This window comes from Aphelocoma coerulescens, chromosome 8, assembly GCF_041296385.1.
Source record: "Aphelocoma coerulescens isolate FSJ_1873_10779 chromosome 8, UR_Acoe_1.0, whole genome shotgun sequence".
In the NCBI taxonomy this organism is placed as follows: domain Eukaryota; kingdom Metazoa; phylum Chordata; class Aves; order Passeriformes; family Corvidae; genus Aphelocoma; species Aphelocoma coerulescens.
Genome location: NC_091022.1, coordinates 31,823,956 through 31,847,490, shown reverse-complemented (window position 1 = coordinate 31,847,490; position 23,535 = coordinate 31,823,956). Strand labels below are relative to the sequence as shown.

The window sequence follows — 23,535 nt, the reverse complement described above, 5'->3', positions numbered from 1 at the left end:
GAGACAGGCTCTGCCTGCCCACACTACCTCCCCACCTCCTCCTCAGGCAGCTGCAAAACAAAAGGGGGGAAAGAGGGTCAAGTTAAAGCCCAGATTTCGATTTTCTGCTATTAAATCATGCGGTCTGCGATGAACTTTAATCACTAAGGACAGCAAACTGGATTTAGCAGAAGGAAAAGCTTCTTCAGCGTGGAGAGAAGACAGAGGTGGTGAGCAGCAGGAACAAAACCTTCTAAAGGAATGATTGTGAGCCCAAAAATCTAGGCAGGGCAAAACTCCTGCAGCACATTTCATGTGGTTTGTGCCAAATGGTGGGGTCAGGCAGCAAACACAAGGCCATGGATTTTCCAGGTGTGCTCAGGATATCGATCTTTGCGGGTCTGACAGCTACGGAGCACTTCAGGAAGAAGCGAACACCATCGCCCCGCACACACATCCCTTATCTGCTTTCATTCCCCCTGAGCCTTTCCAGCAGCCTTCCAGCTCCTCCATCCAAAGCAAATCCTGCAAACCCTGCTGGGAGCCTGGATCACCATCCTCACCGTAGTTCTCCCACTCTCCCTGGTGCAGGAATCTCTGCTGCACTGCTGGAGTGCACACACCCAGTTTGCCCCTTCCTCTCCTCCCAGTTTCCCAACCACGCTGTGACTCCTCCAGAACACATCTGTGCTGGCAGCAGTCCCCATCTTCTCCCTGCCAAATAATTCCTTGCTCAAGCCCTAACTCAGGTGATCATGGAAAGTCTCCTGCAGCCTCCTCACACCCCACCTCCACCAGCTCCTAAAAACCCTCTTGGGAAGGGTTGATTTCGCTGATGTGAAAGGAGATAGAGAACTGCTGGCACCCAAAATAGCATTTAATAACACTGCTAATGTTCCCTAGACCTGCAAAACTTCTCCAGACCTGCTCCAGGGCTCATTTTGATCTTCCTTAATTAATGATCCTTTAGAAGCTCTGTTTCATGTTGAAAATCACTTGCTGGAATCGCTGTTTTGGAGTCACTTCCTCCAAACCATAAAGCTTTTCAAAAGAAGTAAGAGATGTGGGGGCACTGAGCGAAATCACCCCAAACCTAATATCTGAAACGAGTCATCAAGTCCAGGAGCTTCAAACAAGGCAACAAAGCAGTAACAGCCATTGGAAATTTGGAATAAATATGAGCAGAGCACTTGCTACGATTAATTACTGCTTAATTACACAGAAGGTGAAGTTTGCAGTGTGAATAAGCACAAATGTGTGGGCCTGGCACAAAATCATTGTATCTGATTGCAGTTAAAGCTTCCTTCCTGAGCTAATAAGAATTGAGCCATCCTGGGTGTTTTAGGGTATTGATAAAGAGTATTAATAAAGGGTATTGATAAAGGGTTTGACTTGAGCTAATGAAGAATAAGTGGGCAGAGGTAATCAATGGCCAAAATGGATCCATTTAAAAATATTGACTCACTGTGTGGAAACATTTGGTGTGGTGAAATCTGGAGAGGAGACACTGAAGGGTCACTCCCTGGGGGAGGAGGAAATGTTTGAGTTCACTGATGGAACAGAGGAGAAAAAACACATTAAATTAATGAGGAGCTGCTGGAAACACCTGAAACTGGTGACGAGTTGGTGAAAACACCTGGAACTGGTGAGGAGCTGATAAAAACACCTGGAACTGGTGAGGAGTTTGTGAAAACACCTGCAACTGGTGAGGAGCTGATAAAAAAACACCTGCAACTGGTGAGGAGCTGATAAAAAACCACCTGAAACTGGTGAGGAGCTGATAAAAACACCTGAAACTGGTGAGGAGCTGGTGAAAACACCTGGAACTGGTGAGGAGCCGATAAAAAAACACCTGCAACTGGTGAGGAGCTGCTGGAACAGATGGTGCCAGACCTTTCAGAGGTGCCCAGCCACAGGACTGGAGTAATGGCCCTAAACTAAACCACAAGTTCTACCTGAACATCGGGAAGAGCTTCTGTACACTGAAGGTGGCAGAGCACTGGAACAGCTGCCCAGGGGGGTCATGGAGTTTCTCTCTGGAGATATTCCAAACCCACCTGGATGTGTCCCTGTGTTGCAGCTCTGGGTGACCCTGCCTGCAGCAGAAATCCACCTCCTTTGTCCTTCTGGGGCCAGCTCTGGGTTCTCGGGTCAGGAACCCTTTGTGGCACTGTGTGGTTATCCCTGGGGCTGGCTGCTGGCCAAGAGGCCGATCAGTGCCAGTCCCAGCAGCATCTGGGACCCATCAACATCCAGAGCCAGGGTGGGAGGCAAACAACAGGATTCTCCTGATATCCCTCAGCCAGAACCCAACGTGACGCTCTCTATTAATACCCCGGTGTCACCCAGCAGAACATCTGAGCAGGGGACAGCAAATGCCACGCAGATAGCCAGGGCCTGCTGGCGATCATGTGAGGAGCAAACAAGATAAGCTGGGTGGCAGGAGAGGCAACAAAACCCTCGTGTCAAAGGCTTCTGTGCTGAGCACTCAGCCCGGAACAGTTGGGGGTTTTGCCCTCTGCCAAGGTGCTGCTGTAGTTGGGCAGGGAGGCTGTGCAGGGCTCAGTGACAGCAGTGAGGGGGGAACAGCGTGTGCCAGCCTGGGGAGCTGTGCTGGGCTCACCCTGCCTCGGTGAAAGGTTTATTGCTGCTCACAACACGCTCATGACGGCTTCTAACTGTGCTTTGTAAGGAATGTTCCCTGGGATTGAATCTAAACCCATCAGTGCTTCTCTGTGTGCCATTAACTCACAAACCCCCAATTCTGGCTAAATTCATACCTGCAGGGAGCAAAGGCACAATGAACCCCAATCCCTTCTCTTGAGGGGGAAGCAAAAAGCCACTGAGACAGCCAGAGAACGTAACCATGGACACACTGGTTACAGTCTCGTCCCCCTGTGACTCTCCTGAGGTGGCAGAGAGGCAGCAGTGCCACCTCAAGAATCCACTGCTCTGACTGGGTGAGGGCTGATGGAGCAAAGTTCCCTGCAGGAGCGAGGGCTGAAACCTGGATGTCTCCAAGACATCCAGAGCTGGCCTAACTCCCAAAGCACAGCAGATGTGTGGAGTAGAAAACATAACCGAGCTGCTGATTGACTTGAGTGGGATGGATGAGTTAATAAACCCTGGTACTCCATCCCAGCAGAGCATCCTGCAGTGCTCCCTCCTCACAGCAGCTCCACAATCATCTGAATAGGATGTCTGCTACTTGAACCTCTTCCCGGCTCAATGGAGCCATTGAAGCCCAGAATAGCTGGGCTGCCTGTGCTGCATCTTCACAAGAGGATGAGATTCTTGCTGCAGTCTAAGAAAGAAAAATCACTTAGCACAAATCAGGTCTTTTAAAAGCACTGATTAAATAGATATTCACAAGACAGAGCACAATGGTTTGGATGGAGCCATTGCAACCCATTACACAGCTCCTCATTCATGCCCAGGAGAGCTTTTCCTTTGCTTCCCTAATAACAGGAGGGAAAATGAAGGCACAGAAAAGATATTAAATTGCATAAGAATAGGTGAGTGGCAAATGCACAAACTCGGAGAAGCAGAGAGAGACAGGATTTGGGCTGGCAGTGCTGGCTGCCACCATCCCCAGCTGGGAGCCTGGAGCCTTGCAGCACTACCCTGAGAAATTCCACCTCTTTGGGACGGAGGATGGAACTCCGGAGTTTATTGAAGGGTGACATGAGGGGCTGGTCAATACTTAAAACTCCATCTCTTATTCCATAAAGATACAAGGAGCTACTCCAGGGCTGGAGCCCCTCTGCTCTGGAGCCAGGCTGGCAGAGCTGGGGGTGCTCACCTGGAGAGGAGAAGGCTCCAGGGAGAGCTCAGAGCCCCTGGCAGGGCCTGAACGGGCTCCAGGGGAGCTGGAGAGGGACTGGGGACAAGGCATGGAGGGCCAGGACACAGGGAATGGCTTCCCAGTGCCAGAGGGCAGGGATGGATGGGAGATTGGGAAGGAATTGTTCCCTGTCAGGGTGGGCAGGGGCTGGGATGGAACTCCCAGAGCAGCTGTGGCTGCCCCTGGATCCCTGGCAGTGCCCAAGGCCAGGCTGGACACTGGGGCTTGGAGCAGCCTGGGACAGTGGAAGGTGGCCCTGCCCATGGTAAGGGTGGCACCAGATGATTCCATGATTCCATGGATGCTCCCCCCGCCCTGTGCAGCCCCAGCCCCTCCCAGCCTGCATGAAGAACGAGCTGACCTTTGTCAGCATCACACAGTTCCTCCCTCCACAGCTGCTGTGTGACACATCAGGCCTCACGGAAGGTGACACTTTTCTTAGAGCTTTGGCAATTTTCTGTGTTTCCTCAGGAAAACAGGTTCTTTTTCCTGCCAGAATCCATTTTTTCCCACTTTTAATCTGAAGTAAATCCATAATGTTCCATCTGTCATCAGCTGGGCTTTCTTTTCTGGAGTTAAACTGGTCTGGGGGAGCAGCAGTGAGGGCAGAGTTTAATGGAATGGTTCTTACACTGCACAATTTGAACGCAGCAAAGCAAAAGGGGGTCAGCTTGTTCTTCCAGCCTCCACTCCAAACAATTTCCTGTCTTTATGGATGAAAAATGTCGGCAGCCTTTTGTGATCTGAGGGAAACTGGGATATTCAATCCAGCCCCACTTCAAGCCTTCACTCTCAGACCTCTATTCCTCCAGCCAATATTTATTCTCTGGATTTTCCAGAAGTCCTTTTATGACTTAAACGGAGAGATGGAGACAGAGCCTCTCCTTCAGTGCCACTCTGGCCCAGTAAATCCCTGTCCTCATGAGTGTCCCTAAGTGCCAACAGCTGGGATCCAGCAGCTCTCCCCAGCTCCAGTGTCCCACAGCCCCAGGAGCTCCAGGGCCCTGCCGAGGTGGTCACAGGGGACTGGACAATTCATCCAGCACCAGGATCGATGTGGGACCATAGAGCCACAGAATCCTGCCTGCTCCTCGTTCAAGGCCACCAGGAAATGTTTGTTTGGGAGAACAAGGTGTTCTCAGCCCCTAAACCAGGCTCAGATCAAACTGAGACACACACGGAGCCTCTCTGCGCTCAGCCTTTCCCTGCCCCGCTTTGCAAGGCTCAGCTCAGCTGCCCAAGCCCGGAATTTTCCCTGGCGTCACCCTCGCAGTGAATTCATTCCTGATCCTTGTGATGTCACCGGGCTCCAACGCCCCCGGGGCTTTTGCCGGAGCTGGGAAGCGCTGACGTGTGTGGGAAATCTCCTTTTAGCTGACACACGGATGAGTTAAAAGAAATTCCTGCCTGCGCTTCCTCCGGCTGCCTTCAGGATCTTTCCCTGGGGGTTTTTCTGGTAAAGTTTGTCCAGGGCTCATGGCTGGCCCTGTTCCCATCCCCCTAATCCCACCCCACACAACGCTCAGCCGAAGCCAAAGATTGTTCCAGGGGTTTCTGGAGCTGAGACACAGGCGGGCAGGGGACACTGAGCCACTGATGCCATGGCTGGGATAAGGGGCTGGCAGAGGGAATGGCTCCCGAAAGAACAAGAGCTGGGATCAGCGACTCTGAGACCATCAGGACTGGGATGGCTCATTCCTTACCCACCTTGGATATTGGGAAAACTTTTTCATGGAAGGGGTTGTCCAGGCCTGGCACAGCTGCCCAGGGCAAGGGTGAGTCCCCATCCCTGGAGAGATTTAAAATTCCTGTGGATGTGACACCTGGGGACACGGGGCACTGGTGGCCTTGGCAGTGCTGGAAATGGTTTGAGCCGATGGTCTGAGAGGGCTTTTCCAACCTAAACAATTCCATGATCCTACATGATCTTGGGAAAGAAAATAGTCTAATGTGAAACACCCAAACACCCAACACCCAACACCCAAGACAGACCCATTCCATCACTGCCTTCCGATTTTGGATCAATCTCCCTTTCCAAACCCATTGCTAAACCATCTTTACACGTCTCTTCCTAAGGGAGTGATAAAAATTGGCCAGCAATGTCATAACAGAGCACAGAGTAAAGATTAAAGCCTAATTATCCACGATCAGTGTAAAAATAACAGACTTCCCCAAGATAACCGGACACTAAAACGTGATTTAGAGCTTTCCAAGAGCTCTGCCAGCTCAGCCTCTCTGTAACTTCTGGAATACTCAGGCTGTGATGAGTTTATAGCACAGTTCTGAGCTGACAAATAGCAGGACGCGGCTTTCTTCTCTTTTAATGGGGATTACAACTAAGAAATATTTATCCAACCCCTCAGCAAAGCACGAGTGCAGCCTGTCAGGAGCCAGCACTTCGGTGAGGTTCAACAGATCCCCAATTCCCCGCTTTCAGCTCTCCTGGATGCCCTGGAGCAGGATCCTGATTCTCCTGAGCATCAGAGTGGAGGATCTGCTTCCCCACGGCTGCAAAGGGACACTGCAGGCTGGGAATGCTGCTCAGAGCTCCCCTCCCGCTCCAAGGGCTGTGGGTGGCACCAGGAGCATCCCCAGCTCGGCTCCAGGCTCCCACCACGCCCAGGCTGTTCCAGGAGCCTCGGGGAGGGTTTCACACCCACTTCCCTCTCTTTTTTTAGGAAAAAGGTTTTGCCAATAATCTTCCTCTCACTTCTGGGGAGGAGTGGGGATGTTTTTCCTGGGATGAGCACGTACGGGCGATGCCGGCTGTTTATGGAAACAAGGACGGCTGGGGGAGGGCAGCAACCCCTCCCTAGAAACTCCTGGATCCGCTCATCCCTCTCTGGGGAGAGCCGGCATCTGGGAGGCGTAAGGAGAACTCCTCCAACAGTTACAGCTCCAGCCCTTCTCCCACCCAGCGAGCCGGGAACTCCCCCATGGAATTCCCCTCCTGCCAGTTTCCAGAGGATTTCACCCCAAACGTTTGCTTCTAAACTTCCAAACCAGGAAATGACGAGTGAAAGTTTCACCAAGCAAAGGTGAAGTCTGTGCAACACCACCACAAACCCATCCCTGCCAAACAAAACAAACGAGGGAAGATCGAATCCCTCCCTTCTCCTCACATTAAGTCATTCCCAGGATTTCATTTTAAAATCCAGGAGTGTGCTGCGAAGATTTTGTAATTACAAACCAATGAGAGAAATCATCCAGGAGGAATAATTACATAACTCCGAGCTGAACTCGCTGCTCAGAAGAATTCACAGCCTGGAAGAGCTGTAATAAATAGCTCCTCATCTCCTTGTGCTGCTGCAGCTGATGAGTCACCGCTGTTCCCGGGATCTGATCCCAGAATAGTCCTGCTCCTGTGTGTGCTGCATGGAAAATCAGCCAGCAGGGGCTCACTGCTCAGTGCAACAGCTCTGGGGTCAGCACTCGTGTGGCCGTGCCATAAAAACAAAAGCTGGGCAGTATTTCGCTGGGATGCCGGGCAAGGGGCACGCCCCACCCGGAGGCTTTGCTGCCCATCACACACGATTGGAACGGCTTAAACCGACCCCAGGGGTTTGCAGGGAAGGATTCCCGATCCCACACTTTGGTCCTGCACACAGCAGCTAAAACCACTGAGAGAGAAAAGCAGTCATGGAATCAGGGAAACACAAGGGAACAAACCCAGGGATGGGATACACGGAATGCAAAAGGAAGAGACTGTCGAGGCTGGGAGAGCTGGGAATGCCCAGCCTGGAGAGGAGAAGGCTCCAGGGAGAGCTCAGAGCCCCTGGCAGGGCCTGAAGGGGCTCCAGGAGAGCTGGAGAGGGACTGGGGACAAGGCATGGAGGGACAGGACACAGGGAATGGCTTCCCAGTGCCAGAGGGCAGGGATGGATGGGAGATTGGGAAGAAATTGTTCCCTGGGAGGGTGGGCAGGCCCTGGCACAGGGTGCCCAGAGCAGCTGTGGCTGCCCCTGGATCTCTGGCAGTGTCCAAGGCCAGGCTGGACATTGGGACTGGGAGCAGCCTGGGACAGTGGGAGGTGTCCCTGCCCAGAGTGTCCCTCCATCATGGGTGGAACTAAATGACTCTTAAGGTCCCTTCCAACCCAAACCAGTCTGGGATTCTGTGATAATGCACAGGGAGAGGAGTTTTATTCATCCAAAAAAGAAACTTTGGATGTTCCCAATGTTCCTTCCAGTGAATATGTTGGAAGGCGAAGGCTGCAGACACACTTTGAGATGTGCGTAAACACCAGGAGATGAAAGAACAGAACCTGTTTGGAAATGAGGTTGTGAAGTCAGGTGGGGAAAGGCCTTTCTGAGTCCTGTCATTCTGTCAGTCTCCCCCGTGTGGAGTCTGTCCTACAATTCCCAAAGGCTCCTGATATTCCCTGAAAGTGGCAAACACACTGGTGTGGCACATAAGGCCAGAGAACACTTACAGGTAGCTAATAGCTAATTACACAGGGACAGAGATCTTAACTGGATTATGGAATCCCAGACTGGTTTGGGTTGGGAGGGACCTCAAAGCCCATCCAGTGCCACCCCTGCCATGGCAGGGACACCTCCCACTGTCCCAGGCTGCTCCAAGCCCCAATGTCCAGCCTGGCCTTGGGCACTGCCAGGGATCCAGGGGCAGCCCCAGCTGCTCTGGGCACCCTGTGCCAGGGCCTGCCCACCCTCCCAGGGAACAATTCCTTCCCAATATCCCATCTAACTATGCATTCCTGTCCCTCCATGCCTTGTCCCCAGTCCCTCTCCAGCTCTCCTGGAGCCCCTTTAGGCCCTGCCAGGGGCTCTGAGCTCTCCCTGGAGCCTTCTCCTCTCCAGGTGAGCACCCCCAGCTCTCCCAGCCTGGCTCCAGAGCAGAGGGGCTCCAGCCCTGCAGCAGCTCCAGGGCCTCCTCTGGACTCTCTCCAGCAGCACCAGGTCCTCCCTGTGCTGGAATCCCGAGGCTGGAGCAGCTCTGCAGGTGGGGCCTCTGAAGGGGCTCCTGCAGGTCCCCCCAGCCCTCCCCAGGCTGCCTTGTGCTGGGTCTGCCTTGTTTGCTGCTCCCAGCCCTGAGCTCCTGAGAGCTGCTCTGCCTTCCCAGGAAAGACGTCAGTGCTGCCCCAGATCCCGAGGCTGCTGCTCCGAACGCTCCTTCCCAGACTCCACGTTATTTCTCATGTTACTCCCAGCAGTTTCGGGTTCATCCTCATTTCACCTTTCCCGCTACCCACGTCCAGCCCTTCCCAGCTCCCTCTGCTTCTCCGACACGCAGCAAACCAAGTGTTTATTTCTCGTTTTCCCACCTTCACACACTGAGGGTCCTGCTCACCCCCCTGCACGCCTGAATTCCTCCCGGCGGGGTGATCCCAGGCTTCCTGGAGCAGCCTGTCCCTGTGGGATCCCATGGATGCTCCGGGATCGCCCACTCTCATCCTCAGCTCCCAGCCAGAGCTCTCCTGTTGGGAGCCTCAACTCGAGTACTCTGAGTTGTATTTTGTGCTCTCCTAAAAGCCAAAAATATCCTGTCTGCCACAGCCAGCTCCTCTCCCAATTCCCCGACTCCCAGAAACAATCCCACCGATCCCAGCTGCTGTGCTCGGCTCCTGCTGGGGCTTCCCAGCGTGGGCCAAAGCCCCGAAATCCAAACACTCCCGAGCCAGGGAGGCACCACGGAATCTGCTGCTTCCAGTGGGGCAAATCTGCTTTTTTGGGAGCTAGCCATGGCAAAGTTTAATCCTGAGAGAGGAAAAGTCCACACCTGGGCATCCCTGGGCATCTTTTCCAACCATATTTGCTTTTGCCAGTTCTCTGCTTTTTCCTATTCCTACCCAAAACCCCATCAAATAATGCAATAATCCCAGAAGTTTTTCCTATCGACCCATCATGTTTCATCCATGGCTTCTAAAAATATTTCATAAAGGAACCCAACCCTTTGGATTAATTCACTTCACTCTCATTCCACCAGCAAACCTACACCTATGGCCTCCATCTAAGAAAACAGGGACAAACATCAGGCTGGAATATCCTGGAGCTTCCAGGGAACACTGAGCATCATTCCCTCACAATGAGCAGGAGCACAGCCTGGGACATTTCATAGGATCCCCCAATCCCTGTGATCCAGCAGCTCCCAGGGAAGCAAAGGGAGACACAAGGGAATTGTCCTAATCCCAAATTCCACATGTGCCACTTGATTACAGCTCCAGATTTCCTGCTGAAGTCCAATCCAGACAAACCTAAACTGCCAGAAAAGGAACTGTGGGAACCTTCCATCAGAAAAGTGGGAATTTTTATGAAGTTTCAGAGCTGTGGTAACCCCCACAGAATTAGGTTTAGTTCTGTAGTTGCTGCTCACCTGAATTGTTCACGTTTATTTGGAATTCCCATGGAAATACCTGAGGGAGACACAGCAAAAACCCCCTAAAGCTTCCCCCTGCAATCCCAGGGGTGATGCCAGAGCCGGCCAAGCTCCCCCTGCTTGGGATGGAATCTGCCTGGGAAGTTCCTATGGAACGGAGCTGATTTCGGGAATAAACCCTGGAATGTGCCTGGGAAGTTCCTGCACGAAGGGAGCTGATTTCGGGAATAAACCCTGGCGAAGCTGCACTGCCCCAGCTCCCCCTGCTCCCTGCAGCAGCCGCGGCCTTTGGATTCTTTTGTTTTCTCTCCTGTAAAGGTTTCATTTTCCACTCGGCAGGAGAGCCCCGGCAGCGTCAGTCAGGAGCAGCCTCTTCCCGGGAAGAACACCCGGGCTGACTCACGGATGGTCTTTTGGAAGGGAATCCAAGCCCCGGGCACTGACTGGAGCCTCTTCAGCATTCCCAAGGGACACTGAGGAGCCCCAGGGAAAACCAGGAGCACCCAGGGCTGGGCAAGGTGTCCCTGCCCACAGGATGAGCTCTAAGGTCATTCCCAAGCCAGACCATTCCAGGATTCAGGAATGCCTTCCGAGGGTTTCATCCAAGCCAGGGGTATCCGATGGATGCTCCCCCAGTTTGCAGAGGTCTCCTGATGCCCTTCCCTGCTCTCCAACTTCTGTATCCCGTTTTTCTTCCCCTCATCAGCAGGGTGAATAAACCTGGGAATTGAATTTTCCGTAGTGCTACAGAGAGTGAAGATCATCTGATTTCTTCCTACACGATTTTCCCCTTCCCCGCCGTGCCCGGAGACCTCATCCCGGCCACATTTCCCCCACTGATTCCCGTTTCTCCCGGCATTTCCCACTCCCGTGCTCCATGGGGCCCGAGCAGATGCTGTCCCGTGCTCGGATTCAACAAGAAAGGTTGGATGAACTGGCACAATCCCTTAAAAACCAAAGGATCTGTGGGATGAGGCCTCCCAGCAGGAATTCATCAGCTCAGTGTCATGGGTTGGTTCCTTACTGAGCTCCTTCGCAGCATTCCCAGATTGAGACAATTAACACGTTTTTCCCAGGCTTTTCCTCCCAACAAAAAGCTAAAAAAAGCGAAACTGCTCTGAAAGGCTCGCAGGCATTTTCTGTCCTAGAATTTCGAGTTACATAAAAACCTGAGACTTCTAAATAAGAGTTTACATTAAAAAAGCAACAAAACCATACAAGTATTTGGGGCTGGGGAGGAACAGACCCTGTAAAATGCTGAACAGAGCCTGTAAAATGATTATTAAACCCCTTTTTAAGCCAAGCAACAATTTTGTCACTTTGGAATTTGCTTTTTTCTCCCCCGAAAACATGAAAATCCCAGCATTTAACGAGCAGCTTCAGCACTGTAACACATCCCTCATCTCACCAGTGTTAATTGTACTGGACGGAACCGATTCCCTGGGTGCCGGGGAGGGTTTTTGGGAGCAGCCCGGGGCTGGAGCGGTGCCAGGGCAGGGCTGGGATGTGCGGATGCTCCCATTCCGCCGCTCCATTGACGTCAGTGGGAGCTTTCAAAGCAGCCCCGCACGTCTGGGTGAACTCAGCAAGGAAAGGCTGCAAAACCTGGCGGCTCCTTCAGCAGCAGCGAAACGCGGTGGTTTTCTCTGCCCTGAACCTTCGGCGGGTTTGTTTTCCCTTCTCCACACCCTTCATCGAGTGCTTAAATCAATCAAAACGCCATCGGAACAAGCAGCGAGGGCCGGCCCTGCCCGTGGTGGGGGAATGGGGCGGGAGGGGCTTCAAGGCTCTTTCCAGCCCACCCTAGGCTGGGATTCTGTGATAAACTGAACCAAGACAAAGCAAATGCTGTGAAGGACACTCTGTGTGCTTCCAGAGGTAACGGAGTGGCTCTTTTTACTGGCGTTCTCAGGGTTTCGGGAATATTTGTCCAACCCTCATTAAAAATCCCATTTCAGAAAGCATGGAGTGAAGGCGTTCTGTGATACAGGCTGGGCTTAGCACCGGGGGTCACTTCCAGCTCAGGATGGTCTGTCATTCCAGGATATTCTGGGATTCCATGATTCTGTTATTCCATGATTCCACGATTCTAAGCTCCAGAATCTCTGTTTTGTAGCTGCTGCCCTCAAAATGAGCAGCAAAGAGGTTCCCTGTCTGGTGCCAGAGTTCTTCTCTGGTGGCATCCAGGCACCGAATCCTTCTGCCACAATCCAGAATTCCCGGGGCAGTGGGACCAGGAGAGGGATGATGATGATAGGTTCGGGGTTGCAGTTTGGGGAGAAAGGTTTTTAATCACACCTGGATTCCTTGGAGAAGTCCTGAGGAGGCTCCTGTGGAAGTCAGGACAGGGAAAAGCAGCGGAAAATCCTTTGTTTAGTTCTTAGCATTAAACTTGGGCTGAGCTTTGGGCCTGGGGAGCAGAGGACAGGTCCCAACATCCACCTGCCCTGCTCTGTGTTGGGACGGGAACTCGGACACAGGAAGCACCTGGATTTATCCTGGGCAGAAGAACTGGAGCACAGCAAGTGGCTGGGAATGTTGCCCAGCCCCTGGAAAAGCTCTTCCATTATTCCCCCCTCCAAGGGGATAAATTGCAGGGGCCTGGCTCAGTGGGAACAGGGAGCTGCTCTCAGGAGGGCAGAGCTGGGGATCACAGCCCGTGCAGGCTGTGTTTAAACAGAACAATTCGCTCAACTTCTGGAATTCTTTGTGTGGGACAAACCCCAGGGCAGCAGGAAGCCCAAATTTCCTTTATTAAATTTGGCTTCTTTCTGCTGGAAAGAAGAAAAGAAACCCCTTTTCCATCGTGGTGCTCACTGAGCGCCGGAGATTGCCTCATCTGCCAGGCAGCTTGGAGCTAAAAGAAATCCACATCCCAGTTATTAGCCCCTGGAGAAGAGGGTTAGGAAAGAAATCCTGATCAAGCTTTCGGAACAGGAATCTGCATCCCTAATCCTGCTAAGATGTGAGAGCAGGAAAAGCCTCGAACTTAGAAATGCTGAGAGCTGAGTTGGTATTCACAGGATCCTGGAATGGTTCAGGCTGGAAAAGACCTCAAGGATCATCTCATTCCATGATTCCAACCCCTGCCATGGGCAGGGACACCTCCCACTGTCCCTGGATGCTCCAGCCTGGCCTTGGGCACTGCCAGGGATCCAGGGGCAGCCACAGCTGCTCTGGGCACCCTGTGCCAGGGCCTGCCCACCCTCCCAGGGAACAATTCCTTCCCAAAATCCCATCTAACTATGCATTCCTGTCCCTCCATGCCTTGTCCCCAGTCCCTCTGCAGCTCTCCTGGAGCCCCTTCAGGCCCTGCCAGGGGCTCTGAGCTCTCCCTGGAGCCTTCTCCTCTCCAGGTGAGCACCCCCAGCTCTGCCAGCCTGGCTCCAGAGCAGAGGGGCTCCAGCCCTGGAGCAGCTCTGGGGCCTCCCCTGGATTTCTCCAGCAGCTCCACATCCTTCTGGAGTCACATGAACCCAGAGAAAGTCATCCTGGGGCTTCCTGCTCATCCCTGGCTGTCACTGTCCCAGGGGATGCTCACTGGAGACCCCCAAAGCCAGGCTGGGGAGCAGCTCCTCCATCCAGGCTCATCCCAAGGGTCTCTGCAGTCAGGGAGGACTCAGACTGCAACTCTTGGACAAGGCAGGGAGGAGGAGGAGGAGGAACAGCCTGGAAAAACATCTCAGTGTGCATGACAGGCAGAGATGTCCATGAACGTGGCTGAGAAGTTTCCCATCCCAGTGAAGCTGCCCAGATCCTCTCCCTGGAAGTGCAGATAATGAATGGAAATATGGAAATGTAAACACGTCAGGAGCAGCCCCGAACTCTTATCTGCTGCCTTTCAAAAGCAGCAGGAAAACACAGCCAGGAACAACTTGAAAAGCCCCAGCCTGAAGAGAAGGGAAAGGTCACGAAATGCCAACCCCATCCCTCCAGCGGGATCCCTCCATATCCAGCTTCCCACCCAGCCGAACGCTGCCACGTAAATCCCAGCGTTTTATCCCCAGTTCCCTTCCAGGCAGGCATTGTCTCTGCTGCAGACACAGCGAGTTCTTTGTGCTTCCTCCAGGCACTTTGTGAGCACAGGAGAAATATTTGGCCTCTCCTTCCTAAATTGTGCCTACAGATTTCAGAGTTCTGTCTCTCAAATCTACCTCCTGCACATAAATCATGGCTTTGTTGGAAATCCTGCCTATTTATAGGAGGTTGAGGAATTAATCCTTGAGGAAAACCAAAATGGTTTAAGATCCAGCTAAAATCCATGGAAATAAGGTGACTGGAAGGTTTAACCCACAGGTCTGGAGAGTGTTAATTCCCAGAGCAAACCTCGAGTATTTTGAAACTCAATACAAAAATCGAAGTGAAATTTGGCAGTGAAGTGAGGGGGGGTCGGGTTCTTCTTCCAGGGAACAGGGGCAGGACAACAGGAAACAGCTTCAAGTTGTGCCAGAGGAGGTTTAGATTGGATATTTGGGAAAATTTCTTCCTTTCCAGCCCTGGCACAGCTGCCCAGGGCAGGGGTGGAGTCCCCATCCCTGGGGGGATTTCAAAGCCCTGAGGCTGTGACCCTTGGGGACACAGGATAGTGGTGGCCTTGGCAGTGCTGGGGGACTCGATGGCCTCAGAGGACTTTCCCAACCTCAGTAATTCCCTGATTATGGTACCACATTATGGAAAACCCTTCCAGGCTCACACCCACCTGCAACACCTCAGCCAGACCCAGGGGAGCTGAGGGGATCAAGGTCAGGGTGACTCCGGATCCCGTGGTTATCATTGCACTGATAACTCTGTTTGTGTTCCAGGAGGACCTGCCACTCCAGCTGCTATCTGGGAGCTGTGGAGCACCTCTCCAAGATTCCTGAGCTGTCAGAAATCCTGGGATTTGGTCCCACCACTTCATATCAGGACAGAGTTTCTGCTCCCTCCTCCCCCCACCAAAGTTCAGCCTCTGCAGATCCATTGCAGGGGCCAGCCCTGAGTTTGGAGCCATCCCTGTGAACAACCACGAATTCCCACGTCTCCATGGTGCAATCCCAGTTTCCATGTGCCCAGAACGTGTTCCCAAGCCCCACTCCCAGCCCTCAGCACAGAGCAGAGCCCTCCCCTCTGCACCCCAGAAGCAGCAGTGGCCAATGTCCCACACTGTCCATGGGGATGGAGGGCACCGGCTCCTCTCCTGAACTTGGGGGACAGCATGGAAGCTGAAGGCCATCCCTGGAGTCCTGGAATGGTTTGGAAGGGAGCCTGAAAAGCTCATCTAATCCAAGCCCTGCCATGGGCAGGACACCTTCCCCCAGGCCAGGGTGAAGATCCAGGTAAAAATTTCCTTTTGGATGATGGGACAGAGGAGGAAGAAGCTCTCAAGAAGCCCAAAAACTTATTCCAGAGGAAAGAAATCCCTGAAGAAATTTCAGCCAGGAATGAATGAGTCCCACCCACGATGTGGGCTCTGAACAGCAACCAGGAGCTGGATTAGCAGGTCAGGATTAGCAAGGCTCAGTCTGACTCAAGCTAGGCCAGCACAGGGTGAAGAACTGACTTTGTTTCCACCTGGGCACAGGTGAGGTGAGTTTTTATGGGATAACTTTATCCCTTCCTTCCTTCCTAAATCCATCCCCTGACAAGGCTCCCTTTGAGCTGCACAGCTTCCATTACCTGGAACTTCCCTGACTGAGCCGACGGCTCCGATCTGTCCCAGGCCCCATCCCTGCCAACCTCCCCTGCTGGGATTTCGGGGCTGGTCAGTGTTTATTTCAGTTCCTAGAGCTAAAATTATTTCTGTTCTCTTGCAACCACAGAAATGGGGTTCTCCTTTGTTCTCCTTTCTCCAAAGGAAGCGCTTTTTTCCTTCATTCCCTCAGCTGTCCATAACTCATCCCCACGGTCTCTCCCCTTCATTTGTAACTCTGGTAAATTAATTAACACTTCCCACCCAATATTCCTCTTTCTTGGCTTATTGGGGCTCCTCCTCAGGAGGAACTTCCCAAACCAAACCAACAACTGCCCCTGCAAAACATCAAAGGAAGCTGTGGGAAAAATTCCAAGATGGGTTGGGTTAGATTGGATGTAAGGAAGAAATGTTGGGAAGGAATTGTTCCCTGGGAGGGTGGGCAGGCCCTGGCTGCCCCTGCATCCCTGCCAGTGTCCAAGGCCAGGCTGGAGCAGCCTGGGATAGTGGAAGGTGTCCCTGCCCATGGCAGGGATGGAATGAGATGATCTCCAACCCAACCCATTCCAGGATTCCATGACTTTAATCCAGGCCCTGCATTTTTCCTCTTCTCTAAACGTTTCCCTTCCCGTTCTCTTGTCCCTGAAGTCCACACAGGGCTGTCCCTGAGGAGCAGGATGTGCTCTGGAGAACCCAACCCAGCCCCATCCCTCCCCAGCAGCATTCCAAGGCTCAGAGCCTGGATATTTTTATTCCTACCTACAAATATTGAGCTGTAGGTTCATCCCAGGGTGAAACGATTGTCAGCCCTAATGAGATCACAGAGAATGAGTTCTGTGTAAAACCAGAGTATCTGTGCAGAGGTGAGATCCCAGAATGCAGGATTTGAATGTCTAAAATATAAAATTATCTCCCTATTCTCACAGATTCCATAGATTATCCACACTGAAAGACCACACGGATCACACCACCCAAAGACTCCAGCCCTGAACTCCACCAGCAGATCTTCACCTATAAAACGATGTTTTGGTGCTGTCTCCCAACCCCAACCTGGGAAATGCCTCTGGAATTTCCCTGTCCTCTCCCTCTCGTGCTGCCCTGGCCGGAGAAGAGGCAGCAGCAGCTGCTCCATCTGCTCATTATAATGCAACAGGGGCTGCCAACAGCCCGGAGAAGGTGCCGAGGTGGCACCATGGAATTGCTCCAGGGAAAGGACATTTTGGGGACTCATTAATTTTTAAAGGAAAACTGAGGTTCATAAACACCTGAGAAGGAAAATAAACCAGGACAACAGGAAGTTTCCCATCCTTTCCCCACCCTGTCCCCACAGTCCCCCTTCAGAGGCGTCGCGAGGGCGTCTCAGATCAAACTCTGAGCAGGGAAGATCGGATAAGAAAATATTCAGCAACCCCACAGCTCCAGGAACCCCCTTATCCATGCTCCCTTCCAGCAGCTGCTTTCCAGCCAGGAAAAATCCTGATTTCCAAGCTTTTGTGCCCACCAGAACTGCTGCGATCCGGACAAACCCATGGCATACTCACCAAATCCACGAATGGCGGCGGTTGGGTAAAATATTAATATTTAACATCTTCCCGGCTGATCCTTCCCTTCTATCATCCGAGAAGAGTCAGGACACGTCCTGCTTATCCCAAATTTGTGTCTCTCTGAAGTTGCCTCAGTGGCACGCAGATGTTTCCAGGAGTTTTTATTCTTTGGGATTACATGGCAACTCCCATTGCAGGTGGATGTCACTTTCTAGAGGAGGAACCAAAGAGTGGGGGTGCCTGTGGAGCAGCCTCTATGGACTCCCAAATTTCTTCATTTCTAGCAGGAGAAAGAGAAAATGAATCTATTTCTGGCACCCCCCTGACAGCAGTTTCCTGCTCTCATTTGTATAATCCCTTCCAGTGATCCTGAGACACAGGGGGAAAGGCTTTTCCAAGCTGCAGCAACATGCCCTTTTCCTGTTTCTCCTTTCCAGGTCACATCCCTCCTTCCTTCAGAGCCGAAAGTTTTGTGACGCTGCAGAAACTCCGCTGGCGGGTCCCTCCCGCGGAGCATCCACAGGGATGAGATTCCCGGGGTGCAGCAGGGATGCGGCTCCAGCGGAGGGGTTACAGGCAGCCGGGAGCGGGGCTTGGTGGGAAAAGGCCTGGATTTTCCATCCCGCCAAAGCGGGAACGGCAGGAAAGCGCTGCCAGAGCTGCCAGCTCCCTGCCAGGGGTCACTGCGAGCGGCGAGCCGAGTGCCCTGCGCTCCTGCTGTCACTCCCGCTGTCCCTCCTGTCACCCGGCAGCGGGGCTGTGCCTCCGCACGGGCTCCCAGCCCTGCCCATCCCTGCCCGGCTCCAGGTGCCGTGCCTGCGGGAAAATCCCGGGAGCAGGGACCAGCCGCAGCCTCGCCCCGCGCAGCGCCGGCGGATTCGCGGCTCTGTCTGCATGAAATGGAATTTTACAAGATTTACAGGATCCGAATCCCGCCGCTCCACATCAAACCCGCCGCGGCTCCCTGGTGCATGGAGACGTCAGGGGTGGGTGGGAATGGGGCTGCATCCGCCCGGGAGCGGCTCCCGAAATTCCGGCCCCCCCCCGCGCCCCCGCCGGAGCCGGGAGGGGACCCGGGGACAAAGGCAGGGCTGGGAGAGCCGAGGATGGAGGGATGGAGGAGAAGGAGAGCGCTTCCAGCGGCGCCGGGCGGTGGATCGGGAAGGCCGGCAGGGAGCTGCCCACGCCGCCCTGCCCCGCCCGCACCTTGCGGGGCTGACAAAGGGACCCGATGGGGCCGCGCGGCTGCGGCGCTTCCCCAGCCCGGGGAGCGCAAAGTTCAGGGGCACCGAACGCGCCGCAGGCACGGCAACATTCTCCCTTCGCCGCGTTTGGCTTTGGCCCTGAATCCTCCAGGCGTTTCACCTTGACAACCAAGGGAAGGGATTTTATCCATCAGCTGGAATCGGAGGTGTCGGGAAACGGGCATAAAGGGGACTTTTATAGGTGATGCATCTGTGTAGGTGACGGATAAATGGCATTTTACAGGTGATGTGTGAGCGGGATTTCTATAGGTGATGGGTAAATTCCATCAGCCATCAGTGATCCGTAACATTCCCTATTCCCCAGGAAGGGGTGCCAAAGCAGCAGGAGGGGACAGCAGGGGACAGGAGGGGACAGAACAGGGGTCACCCCGTGGATCTCAGAGGATCCATAATCCAAGCCCCAATCCCTGCAGGTAACTCCGAGCAGGAAAGGAGGAATGAGGAGCTGTTTGAGCAATTAAGATGCCAAATCCAATTTAAAAATACAGGAAAGGGGGAGAGAGGCAGTGTCATTCCATCCCCACTCAGACTCCCAGGCTGCTCCGACGCACTCAAAGCTGAGGAAAGGCTCTTCCTGACTGGAAAAATGGTGTGGTTCTCTCCTCTAACCGGGAGATGAGACATAAATCTGTATTTTCCTATTCATTATTCATTTCTATTCATTATTATTCATTTCTATTCATATTTTTCTCTTGACATTATTTATAAAAATACAAAATATTTATAAAAATAGGGGCAAACTAAAGGTATAAGGAAAAGGTCAGGATGGAGTATGGATAATCCATGCTCCGAAAGTTTGCACCTCTCCTTGGCCTTGCTGCATCTCCAGTCTGGTTTGGCAGGAGCCAGTGTTACTCTCAGTGGTGAAGAATTTTGTGGAGACCATGGAATTCTGCATCTTATCCATGGAAAAGGTGCTGAACATCCATGGATAGAGGTAAATACAGAGATACACAGACGTATCCAAATCATGGAATGGTTTGGGATGGAAGGGACCTTAAATCCCATCCCATTCCACGGGCAGGGACACCTCCCACTGTCCCAGGCTGCTCCAAGCCCCAGTGTCCACTCTGGCCTTGGACACTTCCAGGGATCCAGGGGCAGCCACAGCTGCTCTGGGCACCTCTCCCCACCCTCACAGCCAGGAATTCCTTCCCAATCTCCCATCCATCCCTGCCCTCTGGCACTGGGAAGCCATTCCCTGTGTCCTGTCCCTCCATGCCTTGGAAAACCCCACCCCGAGGAATGAACATCTGCCACATTGGCCACCAACATTCTCCTCATTGTTCTCGGAAAAAAAGCCCAAATTAATTCCCTGCTAATTCTGGAGCAGACACTTCCACGAGCTGTTGGTTTTTCCTACCCCACCACGCTGAGTTTGTGCGTTTTCCCTCCCCATTCCCATTTTTTCTGGCGTCTCCCTTCACAATCCAGCCTTTCCCTGCATCCAGCATCCTGAATTTGACGTGGCTAATTGCAGGGAGCGTGGCAGTAATCACAGGGTGGCTGGCTGGGAAGGATAATAATCATTCCCTGGGATTTTTCTCCTGTAGTTTCTTAGACAGTTCAATAATTATCCCGAGTGCAAACGCAGGAATTGCAGGATCAACAGGACAGAAATGGATAAAACTCCCAGGGCTGGGATCAGAACCCCCTGGGCCTCCCTCCCTGCCATTCCCACGCTCTTCCCAAATCCCCAAATTGTCCATTTGGATCCAAAGCCGCACCTCCAGATTCCATCTGTTTATTAAGCAGCCTTCGCAAGCCGCGCTAACGAGGAGCCCTCCTCCCACCGGGCCAGCCTGGCAGCCCCAGCACTGATGCTCCTCCAGGGAAACTTCAGACATTGCCTGAAAAATCACACAAAACTGGAAAACCAGCCCGGAATGGGTTTTTTTCCCACATCTTTCAGCAAAGTTACATAAGGCAGCCCCTGCTCTGCTGCTGCCTTGAAACTCTCCAGGCCCTCAGCGCTCGGGCATCTTCACTCCCTCCATCAGCAGCAGGATCCTGTGGAGGCTCAGGAATGCTCCCTGTCCTCCCAGCAGCCTGGGAAGCAGCAGTGGATATTTTGGCACTTTCGAGACAAACCAGGAGCAGAGAATATAAAAGTAGGTGTGTATTCAGTGCTCTGTCCCCCCTGAGGAAAGACCTGCACTAATGGAAGATAAATAAATCCCACATTTGTTTTGGGCGATGTTTTTCTTCCTCCTCGTTGCTAATTACGGAACGATCGGGATAACACAACCACCCCGGCTGACACGAACACCACCCCAAAGGAACTTCCCCCATGCTGCTCCTGGCATTTTACTCTCTGTTCCCTAGGGCAGCATCAACCCTTTCCCAAATATCAGAATTCCTGGGTTTTTTGCCCCATGCCAGTGGCACTCTGGGAGCACAAAGCCATTGATTGGTGTGGGGAGGCAGCGATTGCTGGGGCTCCTGAGCAGCTTTTCATTCATCCCTCCTTGCTGGCCACGCTGATTGAGGATGATGAAATCCTGATTTGCAATTCTAATTCCCCTCTTTTTCCTGAACAGGCTGCCCAAGAGCTCCAGGAATATTATTTTGCCAACCCTACAATAAACACCCCCACTCTCCACGACATCCTGAAAAACACACTCATTGCAGCTCACAGAACACAGACCCACTCACGGTAATTCGCTCACAAACTCTGATTCTCAGAATCTATTTTTTCCAGAAATTTTGGAATTCTATGCAGAGATTAATGAGCTGTACCTGCTATAGGGTGGCTTGAAACCTGCAGGAGATTTGGTGTGCCGGGTGCTGAATCATTAAATCCTGGAATGGTTTGGGTGGGAAGGGAACCTAAATTCCCATCCCATTCCATGGACAGGGACACCTTCCACAATCCCAGTCCCAATGTCCAGCCTGACCCTGGACACTGCCAGGGATCCAGGGGCAGCCCCAGCTGCTCTGGGCACCCTGTGCCAGGGCCTGCCCACCCTCCCAGGGAACAATTCCTTCCCAATCTCCCATCCATCCCTGCCCTCTGGCACTGGGAAGCCATTCCCTGTGTCCTGGCCCTCCATGCCTTGTCCCCAGTCCCTCTCCAGCTCTCCTGGAGCCCCTTCAGGCCCTGCCAGGGGCTCTGAGCTCTCCCTGGAGCCTTCTCCTCTCCAGGTGAGCACCCCCAGCTCTGCCAGCCTGGCTCCATGGCAGAGGGGCTCCAGCCCTGGAGCAGCTCCGGGGTCTCCTCTGGACTCATTCCAGAAGGTTGTTCTCGGTTTATGGAGCTCTGGATAAAAACAGGCAGGAGGTGGCACAAGCACTTGATGTTCTCCAAAAATGGGATCCCTAAAAGTCATTTTTCAGCAGGAATTTGCCGTTTCTGGAGCACTGCTCCCGACCCAGCCCTGATCTGTGCTCCACAAATCCGACCCCAAAGTGCCCCCAGGACCCTTCATCTTCCCAAAGCCAACACATCCCCTGCATTTTTCTCACCAACACTTCCCCTCCCCTCTTCCCATAAATAAAATCCCGTTTTCCAGTGGGTAACACTCTATCCAAGGAACTCAGCGTGGAAGAGGAGGCGTTTCCAAGCAGACTGAAGGTTCACCCAGAGGGGCTAAACTGAGAGACAGAGCCACCAGACTGGGGGGGGGGAGCGGGACACAGGCAGGAAAAGCTGTACCAGGAGCAGAGGGAACGAAAGCATGGAAAGAGAAGAAGGAAAACCATCTCCTCCCTGCGAAGTTCCTGAAAATTTTCCAACCAAATGACTCAACAGCGGCAGCTGCTTTGAGCAAAGGGGTCTGGGACTCGCTGAGCTGGCAATTAATGAATGTTTGGATCTATTTTCCATCAACACCAGCTCTGCTGACATCCTGACGGCGCACACTGACGGGAGCACGGCAAACCCGGGAGCTGGGAATGAGCAGCGCGCGCTCCCGGCACATTCCCAGGTTCCCATCTGGATCAGATCCTGACCTCCCGTTTTATTGCATCTTTTATGCTCCACTTTGGCTCCTTCCAGCCTCTGGAGCTGCCACAGGTTGTGGAGAAGCTGCTGCAGGGATGTGGGTTCCCAGCATGGAAGTGATTCCTGGAAAACCCGGCCCCCTCCACCTGACAGGAGCAGAAACCACCACGGACCTGGGGCCTGAAATGAAATTCCTTTGATGCTCCACATCTTTGGAGTGCAGATATTCCCTCAGCTAGAGGAGCAGCAGTGCTGCCTGTTCTCTGCATGAAACTAAATGAAGCAACAGGGAAAAGTGCTGGAATTCATGGAATCATTGAGGTTGGAAAAGCCCTTCAAGGTCATCGAGCCCAAGCTGTGCCCGATCCCCCCCTTGCCTCCAGCCCTTCCTTGGACACCTCCAGGGATGGGCACTCCAAACCTCCCTGGGCAGTTCCAATCCCTGAGCACCCCTTCCATGCAGAAATTCCTGCTGCTGTCCACCCTGAGCCTCCCCTGGCCCAGCCTGAGGCCATTCCCTCTCCTCCTGTCCCTGTTCCCTGGCAGCAGAGCCCGACCCCCCCGGCTGCCCCCTCCTGTCAGGGACTTGTGCAGAGCCACAAGGTCCCCCCTGAGCCTCCTTCTGTCCAGCTGCAAATTCCCTGTGGATCAGGACCCCTGTGGGATGATCAGGGATGAGCCATCTCTCCTATCCGGCATCCTGAGGCTTCCCAAGCTCTCCAAGCCCTGACTCCGGGTCCCCCTCCACCAGGGAAACCATCTGGAAAAGCAGCTGCTGGAATTCTCTTTCCTCTTCCCACTCCCACCTGCAGGCTCGAAGGGAAGTGGAGCCCCTGGATGCTTCTGGATGAGTAAGGAACCCCCACGAACAGCCCTGGGCTCTGACACGGCGTTTCCAGCCTGGAGCATCCAAAGCTGGGCTTGGGTTCAGGTCCCAGCACAAAGATCCGGATCTC

The 23,535-nt window shown here is 53.2% G+C and overlaps 2 protein-coding genes across 3 annotated transcripts in view; one reads left to right on the top strand and one right to left on the bottom strand.

Moving 5' to 3' along the window:
* Positions 1 to 17,815, bottom strand: part of PDE4B (phosphodiesterase 4B) — an 85,829-nt gene extending 68,014 nt beyond the window's left edge. Inside the window, exon 1 of the mRNA XM_069023638.1 lies at positions 17,369 to 17,815. Within this exon, the coding sequence (XP_068879739.1) occupies positions 17,369 to 17,415 (47 nt within the window). The 5' untranslated portion in view covers positions 17,416 to 17,815. The remainder of the gene's footprint in view (positions 1 to 17,368) is intronic.
* LOC138114327 (uncharacterized) lies at positions 15,147 to 18,718 on the top strand. 2 transcript variants are annotated; one of them, XM_069023642.1, is made up of 3 exons: positions 15,147 to 15,719; positions 16,754 to 17,393; positions 17,809 to 18,718. In XM_069023642.1, the coding sequence occupies exons 2-3, from the start codon at positions 17,356 to 17,358 to the stop codon at positions 18,716 to 18,718; spliced, it is 948 nt and encodes a 315-aa protein (XP_068879743.1). In that variant the 5' UTR covers positions 15,147 to 15,719; positions 16,754 to 17,355. The 2 variants fall into 2 exon arrangements, with proteins under 2 accessions (XP_068879743.1, XP_068879742.1); XM_069023641.1 differs by having other exon boundaries at positions 15,147 to 15,724.
* The last annotated feature ends 4,817 nt before the right edge of the window (positions 18,719 to 23,535 follow it).

Excerpts from the sequence above, each read along its gene's own strand:
- LOC138114327 (XM_069023642.1), top strand. The coding sequence starts at position 17,356 with ATGGCATACTCACCAAATCCACGAATGGCGGCGGTTGG. Across the intron at positions 17,394-17,808 it reads CCACGAATGGCGGCGGTTGG|GTCACATCCCTCCTTCCTTC; the intron begins GTAAAATATTAA and ends TCTCCTTTCCAG.